Source organism: Amia ocellicauda, chromosome 4, assembly GCF_036373705.1.
Source record: "Amia ocellicauda isolate fAmiCal2 chromosome 4, fAmiCal2.hap1, whole genome shotgun sequence".
NCBI lineage: Eukaryota > Metazoa > Chordata > Actinopteri > Amiiformes > Amiidae > Amia > Amia ocellicauda.
Genome location: NC_089853.1, coordinates 33,966,483 through 33,980,898, shown reverse-complemented (window position 1 = coordinate 33,980,898; position 14,416 = coordinate 33,966,483). Strand labels below are relative to the sequence as shown.

The window sequence follows — 14,416 nt, the reverse complement described above, 5'->3', positions numbered from 1 at the left end:
TATAAACCCGGCTGTGCTAAATCTACCTGAATCTGTACCCTTTACCCTTTGTGTGTGTGTGTGTGTGTATATATATATATATATATATATATATATATATATATATATATATATATATATATATATATATATATATATATATACACACTCACCTAAAGGATTATTAGGAACACCATACTAATACTGTGTTTGACCCCCTTTCGCCTTCAGAACTGCCTTAATTCTACGTGGCATTGATTCAACAAGGTGCTGAAAGCATTCTTTAGAAATGTTGGCCCATATTGATAGGATAGCATCTTGCAGTTGATGGAGATTTGTGGGATGCACATCCAGGGCACGAAGCTCCCGTTCCACCACATCCCAAAGATGCTCTATTGGGTTGAGATCTGGTGACTGTGGGGGCCAGTTTAGTACAGTGAACTCATTGTCATGTTCAAGAAACCAATTTGAAATGATTCAACCTTTGTGACATGGTGCATTATCCTGCTGGAAGTAGCCATCAGAGGATGGGTACATGATGGTCATAAAGGGATGGACATGGTCAGAAACAATGCTCAGGTAGGCCGTGGCATTTAAACGATGCCCAATTGGCACTAAGGGGCCTAAAGTGTGCCAAGAAAACATCCCCCACACCATTACACCACCACCACCAACCTGCACAGTGGTAACAAGGGATGATGGATCCATGTTCTCATTCTGTTTATGCCAAATTCTGACTCTACCATCTGAATGTCTCAACAGAAATCGAGACTCATCAGACCAGGCAACATTTTTCCAGTCTTCAACTGTCCAATTTTGGTGAGCTTGTGCAAATTGTAGCCTCTTTTTCCTATTTGTAGTGGAGATGAGTGGTACCCGGTGGGGTCTTCTGCTGTTGTAGCCCATCCGCCTCAAGGTTGTACGTGTTGTGGCTTCACAAATGCTTTGCTGCATACCTCGGTTGTAACGAGTGGTTATTTCAGTCAAAGTTGCTCTTCTATCAGCTTGAATCAGTCGGCCCATTCTCCTCTGACCTCTAGCATCAACAAGGCATTTTCGCCCACAGGACTGCCGCATACTGGATGTTTTTCCCTTTTCACACCATTCTTTGTAAACCCTAGAAATGGTTGTGCGTGAAAATCCCAGTAACTGAGCAGATTGTGAAATACTCAGACCGGCCCGTGTGGCACCAACAACCATGCCACGCTCAAAATTGCTTAAATCACCTTTCTTTCCCATTCAGACATTCAGTTTGGAGTTCAGGAGATTGTCTTGACCAGGACCACACCCCTAAATGCATTGAAGCAACTGCCATGTGATTGGTTGGTTAGATAATTGCATTAGTGAGAAATTGAACAGGTGTTCCTAATAATCCTTTAGGTGAGTGTACATATATATATATATATACACATATACATATACATATATATATATATTTACATATACATATATATATACATATACATATATATATATATATATATATCTCGAGATATTATTTTTTAAGTCATATCACCCAGCCCTAGTTTACCCTTTGATTTTAGATGAAAAGCAATAATATAGCAATAACATACAGCAAAGCCATTGTTGCTTTTCATGAAATACCAATCCAAATTCAAATGTAACTTGTAATAGCAGTCCTTTATACTTTACCCTCTTATACTCTATTCACAATTACCACCATGGCCGTAGAAAGTACAGTAAAGCCTTGGTTTGACGGACCCCGATTCCATGGATCTCAGATTTGTCATTTGTCATGTATGTATGTAATATAGAAAAAATAAAATACAAAAAAAAGGTGTTCTCCATTTTGGCATTTCACCCCCTTTAAATGACAAACATTCACTAGATGGCTGAGATGTAGTAAGGCCATCAAAGTGATCTCCATCTCCTATCAAGCTCTACTTATCGAAAATGAGAGATCAAGACATCCCATTGGAGGGTATACATGGTAAACTGCAGAAGCAGCCTTGATAAGTTGTTTATCATACATTTTAGAAATTGTATGAAGGTTTCTACAGATGTGCTTCTACTATTTTTTTCTATTACATTCTTATTATTTTGACTTTTTGACAATCAGTCAAAACTTTCTTGACAGCATTCTTTTTCCTGAGGGATTTGCCCATTCATTTAAATGAAAAACTTTAAATTCAATGCCTATAAACTAAAGATGTCTCAAACATAGTCAAGCAAACATTGTTCCTTCCAGACAATTATGCCTGTGGGTCTAACCTGGCTGCTTGTTCAAGTTGCAGAATGAAACCACTTGGCTGACCTACTTGAAACTGACACAATCTGGGCAGTGATCTCAAGACAAACTTCTAAAAAAAAAAAAAAAAAAAAAACCAAGAGAAAATATAAATTGATAAAAAAAAATGAATAAAATTTGAGAACTGAAAATAAAGAGCTCATTCAAGCTATACAAATGGATGATGGACATATGGCCTCACAGACTCACAGAAATACTATAGCCACATTTCTGTGTTGTTTTTGTGGTCATTGTCCTAGTGAATGCATGGAGTCTTTTGTTCACATATATCTACTTAAGAAAATGCTTATCTAGTGCAAAGTAAATAGTAGGAAAATAATGCATATCAACCAGAATAACTAATAAGCCTAATGCATGATCACTTTGTGTTTAAGACCCTCACGCTTAGGTAAAACAAATGACCTGCAACTCAGCTCTTTTGTCTTCTAAAATGCTAGATCAGGATAGGCACATCTTCATTATCTGAAAATGCTCTGTAGTCCTTTGTTTGGATTCAAAGACCTTTAATTTCTTTACATCCAATATTTATGTAAAACATTATAGAGGCCATTTCATATAGCTTATCCACCCAAATCTTTAAAAGCAATGCCTTTCTAAGTTAATTCTATTAATTGTAGAGAATTTGATAACATGTTAGGAACACATTTGGCTCATTGGAAATATAATGAGGAACACCGGCATAGTGTAAAGGTCCATAACATGAACACCTCCCCTCCCCTCCCCCCCAAATCAATGCACATTCCTACAACAGCAATTCCATAGCAATCTGTTTAAACACTACTCTCTTAAGGGTTTTATAGTATGGGATCAAAGGTGACTAAGTCACAGTAGAACATCTACAAAGAGATCTGCAATTACTGGCATCTTAGAAATCTTTTATACTCTTAATAATTTCCACTCTAACGTTAATATGCATGGCTATGTTACAGATATAGAATCAATTACTGGCTGAGTCAATTGTAAGAACACTGAAGTATGTATATGGATTCTGATTCTTTATCTAGATCATAATTGCAGCAGCTCTCCTCCTTCCCTCATCAGGATTAAAGCACGAACCATACGTTTTACATTTTCCTCTTTGACAAAGACAAAGCTAAAAATAATTAAGTGACATGATTAGATACATTTCTTACAAGGAAAAGTTAGGGAATGATGTCATAACTCATTTAACAGAAAGAACAGCAGAATCAATTTATCAGGCTGAAAAAAACAATATTCAAATTGGATGATATGAAAAAGTGTGTGCGTGTGTGGTCAGGGTGGGTGGAGCAAAAACCAGAAGAGACATTTGGTAACTGGCATTACCTCAGTATACTGGCTTCTTACTAAATAAATTGCATATAATCTCAGGGGCAGACAAATTGGTAGTGCGGATGCCCAGGACTACCAAATATGTGTTCCAGACTACAGAATCAATGTTCCAAAGCCTGGGGGACTACCATTGACTCAGACTGTTTTTCATTCCTCTTTCTCTCTTCTCATCAATTTCTAGTGCACACCATAGCAGACAGATTGAATACATTATTGTAATGTGTGGGTGACAGCTATACTGAATACCGAGTTCTGATTGGCAGATGTGTTCTGCTTTAAGGGGAACAGTGAGCTGTGGTTGGTTTTTCCGTTGGTTTTCAATTGGAGGTTGCTTTTGCAAATATCTTATTCAGCTGAAAAATGTGAAATTACATTATACATAAATTACCAAGTAAAGGTAAGGCACATATTTGAAACTAAATGCTTTCAGTTTTTAGATTCTAATATAATTTAAGTAGAGCCCTGTGTGTAATTGTTAACAATGTGTAGTTTATGAATCAACTATGATTAAAAAAAAAACCTGGTGATGGTCTTGTTTTACTGAAATGTAAGAGTTCTATTTATTTTGGATTAATAAACAAAAATGTATGTAACATTACATACGACACATTTGATACTGAAACTTTTCCAGATGCAATATTTTATTTTCAGTTGATGGGGTGTACTTTATTTTATGTATTTTATATACTAAAATGTTTCTTTTTTTTTTTTCTAGACTTTTTTGACCCCAACCTAACAATTGTATCAGTCATTCTTTAACGTTGCGTTAAATGACAATTAGGGTTGTTACATTTAGTTTTTTTTAGTAAACATTGTCATTTAAACAATTTAAATCTATTGCATATCCACTGTGATCAATGTTCCGTACGTAAGTACATAAGTCTGCCTAGTAGTGACAAACATCGTATGCAAATCATGCTTTAGTTTTATGCAATTTAGCATACATTTCCTGTGCTACTATTGTAACTAAGAACTAAGCTGTAGATTTCACATTTTGGGCTCCCTTTGTCAAAACACACCCAGACAGCACTTTTCTCATTTCTTGCTCCCAAAGTTGACATGGCAAATAGAGAATAAACTCACCAAGGATATTTAGAAATGAATATCCATGTGATGGAAGTATAGCATGAAAAAAATGATCTGATTGAGAACAGAATACTCTCATACCCTACCCTTTTTAGAGCAGCACATCCAAAAAAACAGGAAACAGTGCAAAAGAAAGGGCAACAGTTAATAAAGTCCAAACACAGTAAGAAATCATGTTTACCCATCAGTTGCTACAGTTATTTGACCAATTCTCTTTCTTTCTAGCTTAAGCAAAATGTAATAATAAAACTTTTGAACTGTAAAAGATTATCATCCCTAATGAAAATTGTGCATTACCCAAGTTTACCTTTTTGTAGTCCATTGGACTACCGCACATATTAGTAATTGTGTCCACCCCTGAATCTTATGTATACAAACACTGTGCTTTAAACATGATTTGTTGAGCACTTGCTTATGCACTAATAGCCAGTGAACCACAGACCTCTGTAATGCAGATCATAAATCAATCTTATATTACTCTCTTGCCAGCCAGGATGCTTCAAATTAATCCAGGCTTGGAGATGCTGTGGTTTCCCTGGATGATGACGATGCATTACACATTGATCCTATTATAGTAACTCTGCTTACAACACAATACCACATCATGTTTCATGCTGTATGGATTTACAGTGTCCAGAAAGAACAGTTATTTACAGATCTCACCTCTCCAGAGCCAGAGAGAGTCCAGCATTCCAGCAACAATAAATCACATCTGAACTTTCTTTTAATCGGTTTTTGATTCTTAAAAAATCACCAGGGTTACCTTGGTGAGGAATGTCCCTTTTGTAAACATTCCACGTGGTTAATATTTATCAAAGAGCAGCATTCCCAACTTCCTGTCAAATAGAAATGTCTTAGAAATATATAAAAACGTACAGTGCTGGCGCTCTGTTATGTGTACAGATCAGACTGTGGTGTCCATTAAAAAGACCCCTACTAAAAGTTTAGTAACTTGAGTACACTTCCCAATAATTTGTGTTTGTGGATGGAGCACAATTCCTAAGGACCACTATTTATTTTTATTCTTTTTATTTTTTAAGATTTTTACATTATTGCCAAGATCATCTTTGCTAATCCAATATGCTTCGAATGCTAAATAGTTTCCTTTAGTAAAACATTTCTTAGCATAAATCTGATAATTTTACATACAGAAACAGAAAATGCCTGAAAAAGAGAATGAAAAATAAAAATCTCTTACCAAATTTCATTCACCCTTTCACTTTCAGTCAGATGATGTTAGGCAGGCAGATGTTTCCAGGTGCTAACAAACGCAGTGGGAATTAGGGAGTAAGGCACTGTGGTTATACTATTCCAGCTATCTGAGGTAGGGTCATAACAATCTAAAGTCTTACATCGCTGTGTTCCAAAGTAACCCCCTACCACATACAGTTTGTTGCCGGAAGCTACTGCATGGCAGCTCATGCGTTTGGAAGTCATATCCCCGACACGCGTCCACTGGTTGGTCTCACAGTCAAAGCGGTAAGCAGAGGCAGCTGTGAATTCAGTGTCGCCGCCCATAATGAATATCTGGCTGCCCAAGACGGCGGCGGCCGTATAGCGCCATGGCTGGGGGCATTCTGCTGCAATAGTCCAGCGATTTCCTACAGGATCATAACACTGAACCTTGGAGGCCTTTTCCCTGTGGATGGTGGTTCCCCCAAAGACGAACAGCTTTAGCTTGGCACTGACTACAGCTGCATTGCTGACACCATCCCTGAGTGGAGCCATCATGGTCCACTTGTTGGTGAGTGGGTCATACCTCTCTACCTGCTTGAGTGACACAGAAGGGGATGCTGGGAAAACCCCTGCTATAGCTGTGTGGCCACCAACAACGTACAGGCAGTTCTCCAATTCTGCTGAACCGTGGCCAAACCGAGCTATCAACATAGGGGCCCCTTTGGACCATTCTTCGTGGACTGTGTCATAAACCCAAACATCCTTGGACACCCCATTCTCAGAACCCCTCCCTCCCGTCACATAGACCTTGCAACCAATGGCACAGGCACTGAACTCCTTTCTAGGGCTGGGCAGGTCCGACTTGGGGATGATCTCCTTGGCTTTGTGGTCCACCTGGTAAATCTTGTCACACATAAAAGTCTGGCCGCCGAGAATGAGCAACGTATGACCAGCCTTGCGGGGACGGGCGCAGGGGCTAGTGACAACCCCATCATTCTGTAGGATCTTCTTCTTGCACTGAATGGCCTCCTCTACAATCTGCCTGCTCCGTTTGTCTGACACCACAAGCTCCTCACAGGCCACTGCCTCCACCAAACATTCGGAAGGGAGCAAGGCCAGGCGGATGCCCCTCAGCAGTTCAGGGAGATGATTCCTCCTGCTATCCAGGTCATAGCGTACCCAGCGCATCACGGCATTGTACACGATCTGCTCATCCTCGATCTCCAACTCATCGCTGAGGATCAGATCCAGGAGTTTATCCTTGGAGAGGCTGTAGAAGTCCTCAGTGTCCCTCAATGCTTCGAAATGCACTAGGCACATCCTCCAAGACAGCTCGTAAAGGTGCTTGCACTGATGGGCATCCGAGAGCAGCATCATACCCAGGCAGTTGGAAGAGTGCAGGTTCTTCTCCAGGAATTCGGCAGCAGCATCTCGGATGTCATGGAACTGAAGCATGTCTCCGGCCTCAAGCAGGGACTCGGCATTCTCTTCATTGATAATGACCCTTGAGGAGTAAGCGAAGTCCAGCAGCAGCTCCAGAACTTCAGGGTGCACACTGTCACGGAAGTTGACCTCACTGTCTATGCTCTCGCGAAGTCCACCACTGAACATCGCCTCGAAGTAGCGGCTGCAGGCGGCCAGCACAGCCCGGTGACAAGGAAAAGAACGATCACCTGCCCACAGTGTGACATCAGTGAACATGCACTGTTTGCGTAGTGTGTTGAGGTGGGTGAGCACACTGTCTGGGTGAGATGGCTTGTGAAACAGAGAGATGTTCATGGAGCCAGTGCTGGTGCGAGACTTGCGATTCTCGTGAACGCTGACCGACATGGTTTCAGATGTGTCTGGGGATTCGTTGCTCCCTAATTGTCTGACTGCAATACAAACAAAGAACAAAATTACAAAGGGATAATTGATGATAATACGATGGCTATAACAACTTAAGTTTTACTATGCAGTTTAATGTGCTCCTTCATTTTATCAGCCAACATTATGAAATAACTAATCTTATAGTAAAAAATAATGTATAAACTGTACTACAGAAAATTACATTTTTTTTCCCCCAGTCACTTTCAGACTGACGTAAAATACCACGTGCCACATTGGAGAATACAGCAGAAAACAGCATGGCTCTTTTCTTTACCTTTTTTAACTTATTTTTACTGGTCCTTATTAAATTGTGTGAAAGGAAAATAGTTATTCACAAATTCACATCACAATTCACATCAGAGTTCAACACAGTTCAGAGCAACTCACATCACACACATTTCCAGCTAACCATCTTATCTCACAATAGGAAAATGTACCTACTCCTGAAAATAAACCCGTCACATATATTATTAACTGTTGTGGCACACTCATTTATCTTGTATCTTTATATTTTACTTGTTACACTGATCAACAGAATTCTAGTAAAGTACAACTTTTGGTGGTTGTTGATAGACCTCTAGCCTAGTTTATTTTAAGCAGATTATCCATACACAGTAAACAGTGTCCATGTGGGTGTGTGGAGGGGGTGGGGGGTGATATATTAAAAATCAGAGCAAGAAAACATTATAATAACAAAACAAAAAACAAAGTATTTAATTCAAAAGAAAAACATCTTAAAACTGAGGCCTGAAAAGATGATTGTTCAAAAAAATAATGACAACATTATACACCCATACATTTGAATTTGAATTTATAAAGTATACGTTGAGCAACTGTTTGTCACAGTTTGGAAATATCCAGCTCACGTTTCCCGTAGTTCAGATTTACAGTATATCCCAGAGGGGAATTGATGGAAAATAATTAACTTCTGGTTCATTTTCATAACTGAAAGATGTCTGACAAACGTGATAACACAGTGGGTAGTGCTCCTGAGTGGACAATAGTTACACTACCCATTATGAAAAGCAAATACTGGTGTCATTTTGGAAACATTTAAAATATGCACATTTTAAGGGACACCACATTGGATAGAAGCTACCTAGTGTTTGTTTATTTTTGGACCATTACAATTACGTGATCTAGTTGTACAAGCGTTACCCTTAGAAAATGTCCATTAACTTGTATGTTTTCTCATTTGAAAGTTTATATGTTGTGTATCGGGGAAAAACATACACTTATTTTAGTTTGACTTTTGACCATCTGGTGTTGCCATCACCCATCGCGGGGAGATGCAGATGTTTTTCTAAGCATAGATTGTTGCAAAAATACTAAAACATTGTAAGTATAATAGAGGTTTTATTTTGTATTGTAGGTCAAACAAAACACTATACTTTTTTAATGATTGATTTGATATTGCAGGCTCCATTAACAATTTTGGCATAACCTGACACACCTAATAGAGATGGTTATTGTTTATTTAAACAGTGTTGGAAAATTACCGGTTTAATAAGGGGAAGAAAAACCAGAATAATACATTTTTCACAATGACAGTTTATAATTAAATACATTAAGTAATTGGGCAGTTGAGTGCCTATTCCAATCTGAAGATTTAACAACCTATTGGTATTTACTTATTTCAATCACAAAATATATTTTGAATTAACAATGTTGTATCAAGTAGATTATATGGGAATTCATTGTCTGGCATGAACACTTATTTTTTTAAAGGTTACTGACCTTTCTTGCTTTCATATCCAAGAGGAATTCAAAAACTGAGCAGCATGCCAAAAGATGCATATAAAATGTAATGACAGTCAATTTAAAGAAAGCATCACTTATTTTCAAAGAGTCTCACAGGCCAAGCAAAAGGGATGATTAGCACTCGGGTCGAGATTTCACTATGGGATACCCTTCATTCCACAATATCAAGAGCCAGGTCAGTAAAGAGACATGGTTCCGGTAGTTGAAGAGACTTAAAAACAATTAATCTCTGCTTTGCTCTCTCTCTGCACAGGAATGGTCCTTAACATACAGAAGTAAAATCTGGCAACTGGTGGTTTGACAAATGCCATTTAGCACCTAAACATCAGTTATTTTCCAAAGCTTTTGTCAACCAACTGCAGTAGACGTCTTAGCTTGGAATATTTATTTCGTGAAATTTGATCATTTAAACAAGAAATTGAATTTTACATTGAAATTGAAAAAAATACAGGTGCCTGTGTCTGGGTGTGTGGAATTCTTGAGTGTTGATATATAAACACGGCAGTGTATGACTAGAACTAAGGCTGGTCTTTTCCTTCACCAACCACGAAGAGTTCCAAAACAAAACATAAATAAACTGTAGCTGCTGGAGACAAATTGAATGACATTGATTTGTCAAGCTGATGCGAGCTCCGGATTACCATTTGGGAGGTACTGCAGCAGCGGGGCGTCTAGCATCTATTACAAAGCTTGAACTCTGGGTGAGAATATAGATCGAGGGCACACGGTGGGGTCAAACACAAAAGGTATTGTGACAATGGCGTGATGCAGGGATGTCGTGCAGGGAGGCAGGGAGGGGGTAAAGGGCAGTGACAGGGAGGAATTGGTGATTTTCCTGCACCACTTACGCCGGCATAAACTGCTGACCCAGGCACAAGCACTGACAGTGAGAAGTTGGGGGTGAGCCTGCATCTGTACGGTCCTGCCTATTCCAGCAGGGGTCCCTCTATAGGCTGTGCTGTTACAGTAGTCCTACGATGCACAATGGGATAAAAAGGGGGAAAACTTGGAATAAGACATATACGTCATGTTTACACTTAAGCCGATTCTCAATGTAACATTTTTTTGCAAGATTGTTTTTTTTTTTTGTTCCCGTTTCCCATAAAATGAGATTTAATGTTGAAACAACTTGATGCATCTTCTAGTGCTCATTTAGCTTAAACCAGAGGCATTTTTGTAACCCCCCCTCTTAAGTATATCTCCAAGTTACCGATGCTATCTATCAATGCAAAAATAATGATGTCCACCATTGAAAGGAGATTGCTTTTTATCTACCTTGGATACCATTACTGTAAGAAAGCAAGTTCCACAACTAATTCTCACAAGCGTATACTCAATAGCTGGGAGCTTCTTTCCCCTGAATATATTTCACCTCCTGCCAGCACTGCTAAAATAGGAACTGCGGACAGAATACCAATTTTTTTTCCAGACAATCATATCTACATTACTTACACCTAATAATTGCACTGCCTCTCAGTTACCTGGTAACAATAACCATTTAAGCTGGTCTCTTTATGCTTGTTATTTTTCCTTAAATATCTTGTCTCTTCTAACTATAGACTTCTCCACACCCCCCTATTCAGGAGGAGTGTTGGTATTCTACAGCGACTTCCCTTCTGCCTTAAGATGGGGGCCTGCTCCTTTTCAAGGCTGTCAAACACTGGCAGGTTCGCTCTCTTTTGTGGCACTGAATGCATCACCAGCTGGCATGCAGGCTGTCTTAATAATTAAGAGCTCCTATCAATCTGCGGGAACCAACGGAATGGCCGAGCAGGAATCTTCGGTATCTCTGCAACCAGGGCTTGTGGGTTCAAACCCCCACAGTGCTTGGCTCGGCGTTTTAATACAAGTGTAAGAAAAGGAGTCTTGGGACACACTGGCGAACTGTCAAGGATGTGTGCATCTGTGGAGGTGTAGGAGGGGGTATTCCTTCACAGCTGCAAACCAATTGCCATGGTGGCCACTTTGCCTCTCATTACTACTACACAGGACAATATTGTGTAACCTACTCATGGAACCTACTATTTTTTTCCAGTCTAAGCAATTAGGTTATGGCCATGAACTAGCACTTTAAACTGTAGAACTGTATCAATAAAATGCTGCCCCTTAAAAGAATGTTTATCAGTTTCCATTCTCTCAACACATTTCCACATTGTCTTGTAGTTTTAAAGTTGACTGCAGACTAATCATTTCTGTTTTTCATGTGCTTCCCTGAATACTGCCCCATTCCCGGAGTACTGCATGGCATTTTGACTGGCGATTCATTGTAAGAAGTACAGTAATTAGAAAACCTGAGCTCTAATCTGCTGATGTAGACACTGTATAACACTGTTCATCATACAGTGGGGTTACCTTACGAATAGCAGAGAAAACTTTGCTTACTAAGAACGGCAATATTATTTTCTCATCTGGTATAAAACAATATTTATTCTTTTTAAATGCATTGAATCACAGAATTAACCAAATGCATTCCTATGCTAGATGTATAGCCAATTGTAAGCATTATTAAACCCATGTTTTAGTTTGCATCAAAGCTATATGATTCTCTTACCATTCATGCTTTGATATACTTCCATAAATATAATGTGATATGTGGGTATTTTTAAACAGTATACTGGTTTCATTACATTGATGTATTCAGATAAGTGTGTTTTTGTTTTGTTTTTCTGTGTTGCTTTTTAAAAATGTATTTGTGCAAGGTTTATTGTTCACCCAAATCTGTCATACAAGCATGACAATAAAAGCTCTGTGGATCGATCACAGTGCATAGCAGCTGTCAACACAGATAAAACAGCATTCTCTGCTGATTCATGGCTCCAAGATTACCCATCTACCTATACGTTAGCCGTCTGCTATGTATAATCTAAACTTGAAGACTACTGGATTGTACTATCCTCAATCTCGACAGCTTTCGGATATGCGTCTGTGTCTGTTCGTATAAACACAGGTGGCTCTGTAGTCAGAATCGTATGAAACTAAATTAAAATAGTCCGGGTTTTTTTCCATTATGGGGGTGGGACGGATTCTGGCTTTGATGTATGAGAAACTACAGTGTAAATGCAGTAACATTAGAACTAGAATGCACATTAATAAGCACGACCTTTCGATTCTGTAGCCTTTGTCTTCGTTGAACAATCACAAAGTTACTAGACGTGTTGTGTGTCAATTAGACAGAGTTGTCTGCGCCGGAAAATCAATTTGGAAATGTAAAGCAATTAAAAGACAAAGCGTGGGGCGTGCTTCCAAATAACCTATTTCAGACAACAGACACTACACCCCATTACACCTGTACGGATAGTAGCTGCATGGCTAATTTGCACGAACAAAGACATCCAGGAACAAAACGTTAAGGATTTCACTCACGGTCTTGTAAAATATGTAATTTGCCCCATAGCTACACTGATACACTGCTGATTCAGTGCCGAAAAGACATGATACATTAACTTAACGAGCCTGCAGTCCTCAGCTGCTCAAACAAAGTAAACAGGCGGTTGTGCAAACATTGCAACTGGTTTCGAAGTATCCTATCCGTCTTCTTTATCGCCGATTCATGAGCAACATGTACACAGTAGATAACAACTCGTCGTTTCACTTCTCTTTTCCCAAGTTGTCCGGAAAATCCAATTGTCCCCAGAAACTCGAAACAACAAAGTTACACTGGAAACAATAATCGTGTGTGTCACATACTTACACAGTAAAGCGGCCGTTAAAAAGACAGTCGGGTGGTTTCCCGTTCTTGCTTGACAAATTGATTCATATTCTTTGTTGTTGTTTGTTGTTCTCAGTGCCTTTTTTGTAATCCTTTACTTTGTATTACAACATTACTGCGGCTTCCACGATATCCGAGAACAAAACTGCAAAGCCTCCACATCTGACGCGGGAGGAGGAGTCCGGGGATTTGACTGACTCGTTCTCCACCCAACCGACAGACAGATTTCCCGGCTAATTTCGGTGTCGACCAATAGCAATCGAGTTTCCTAAAATAGTGCGCAGAGGTGTTGAAACTGAGTGTACCAATCGATAGCAAAGATGGTAATTAGGGTGGGATTTATTTTATGAATGATAAAAACAAAACAGTCGGGAGCAGATGGAGCTGCGAGGGTCAGCCGGTTAGCGGGAGAGACTGTGTTCATGTTAAATGAATAGTACAGTCTATGCTGTCCTTGCATTCTTACATTCCTATAATGTTCATTTTTGCTTTGTTTTACTGTATTATTTTACAAATGGTGTAATTAGAAAATGTGTTGTAACATTCAATATATTTTGTCATGGATGTGACACCTCAGAACCAACACAATACAGTAGGATAGTCGCAATGGTTGTGTCTGTGTGTGTTGAAGGGGGTCTTTATTAGTCTTTTATTATAACTCATTAAAAAGCATAAAACTGCATGTGTAACATCCTTTTGATGTTATGTATTTTGGCCATAATAATGTACAGGTAAAAATATTTTAATATATTTCGCAATATAGCAAAGTATTTTTTAAGTCACCCAGAGATACTTTCCTGACTGTATTGGTGTTTGGCTCCCTCTAATGGAATGGAATTGCTGCTACAGTAGTTTTATTATTCATTATTTTCAAATTATATATATAAATATATCATCAGCATCAGCCTGGTTTAGGCCTGCCCAAGATGTTGCCAGATGTGTGTATGTATGTGTAATTGTGTGTTTTATAGTGGTTATCTCTTGTAACAAAGTGCGGAATCCACAGTTCATAATGGAAATTGAAGGCTGTGTTAATGATAACCTGTCGTATTGCCTTATCCAAGGCATCCAATACCCATTCCATAAACCTGTGAACTTTCGTAGGCCTACTGTATTTGTTATATTTGCATTATATATACTTATATTATTTAATAATGTGTATGGTCTAGAATTGGTCCATTTTTAGGTCCTTCCAAACCAACACGGACCCGTGGTTCATATTTAATGCGCCTAATGAATAATTAAAACGTTGATAA

The 14,416-nt window shown here is 38.9% G+C and overlaps 1 protein-coding gene across 2 annotated transcripts in view; it reads right to left on the bottom strand.

Annotated features, from left to right (window-relative positions):
• Positions 1-13,357, bottom strand: part of enc2 (ectodermal-neural cortex 2) — a 32,733-nt gene extending 19,376 nt beyond the window's left edge. Inside the window, exons 1-3 of one of the 2 annotated variants that reach the window (XM_066701928.1) lie at positions 13,143-13,357; positions 10,300-10,423; positions 5,844-7,695 (exon numbers count right to left, since the gene is read on the bottom strand). In XM_066701928.1, coding sequence (XP_066558025.1) covers positions 5,882-7,695; positions 10,300-10,363 — 1,878 coding nt within the window. In that variant the 5' untranslated portion in view covers positions 10,364-10,423; positions 13,143-13,357 and the 3' untranslated portion in view covers positions 5,844-5,881. The remainder of the gene's footprint in view (positions 1-5,843; positions 7,696-10,299; positions 10,424-13,142) is intronic. The other variant, XM_066701929.1, reaches the window with a different exon arrangement.
• Positions 13,358-14,416: the final 1,059 nt, after the last annotated feature.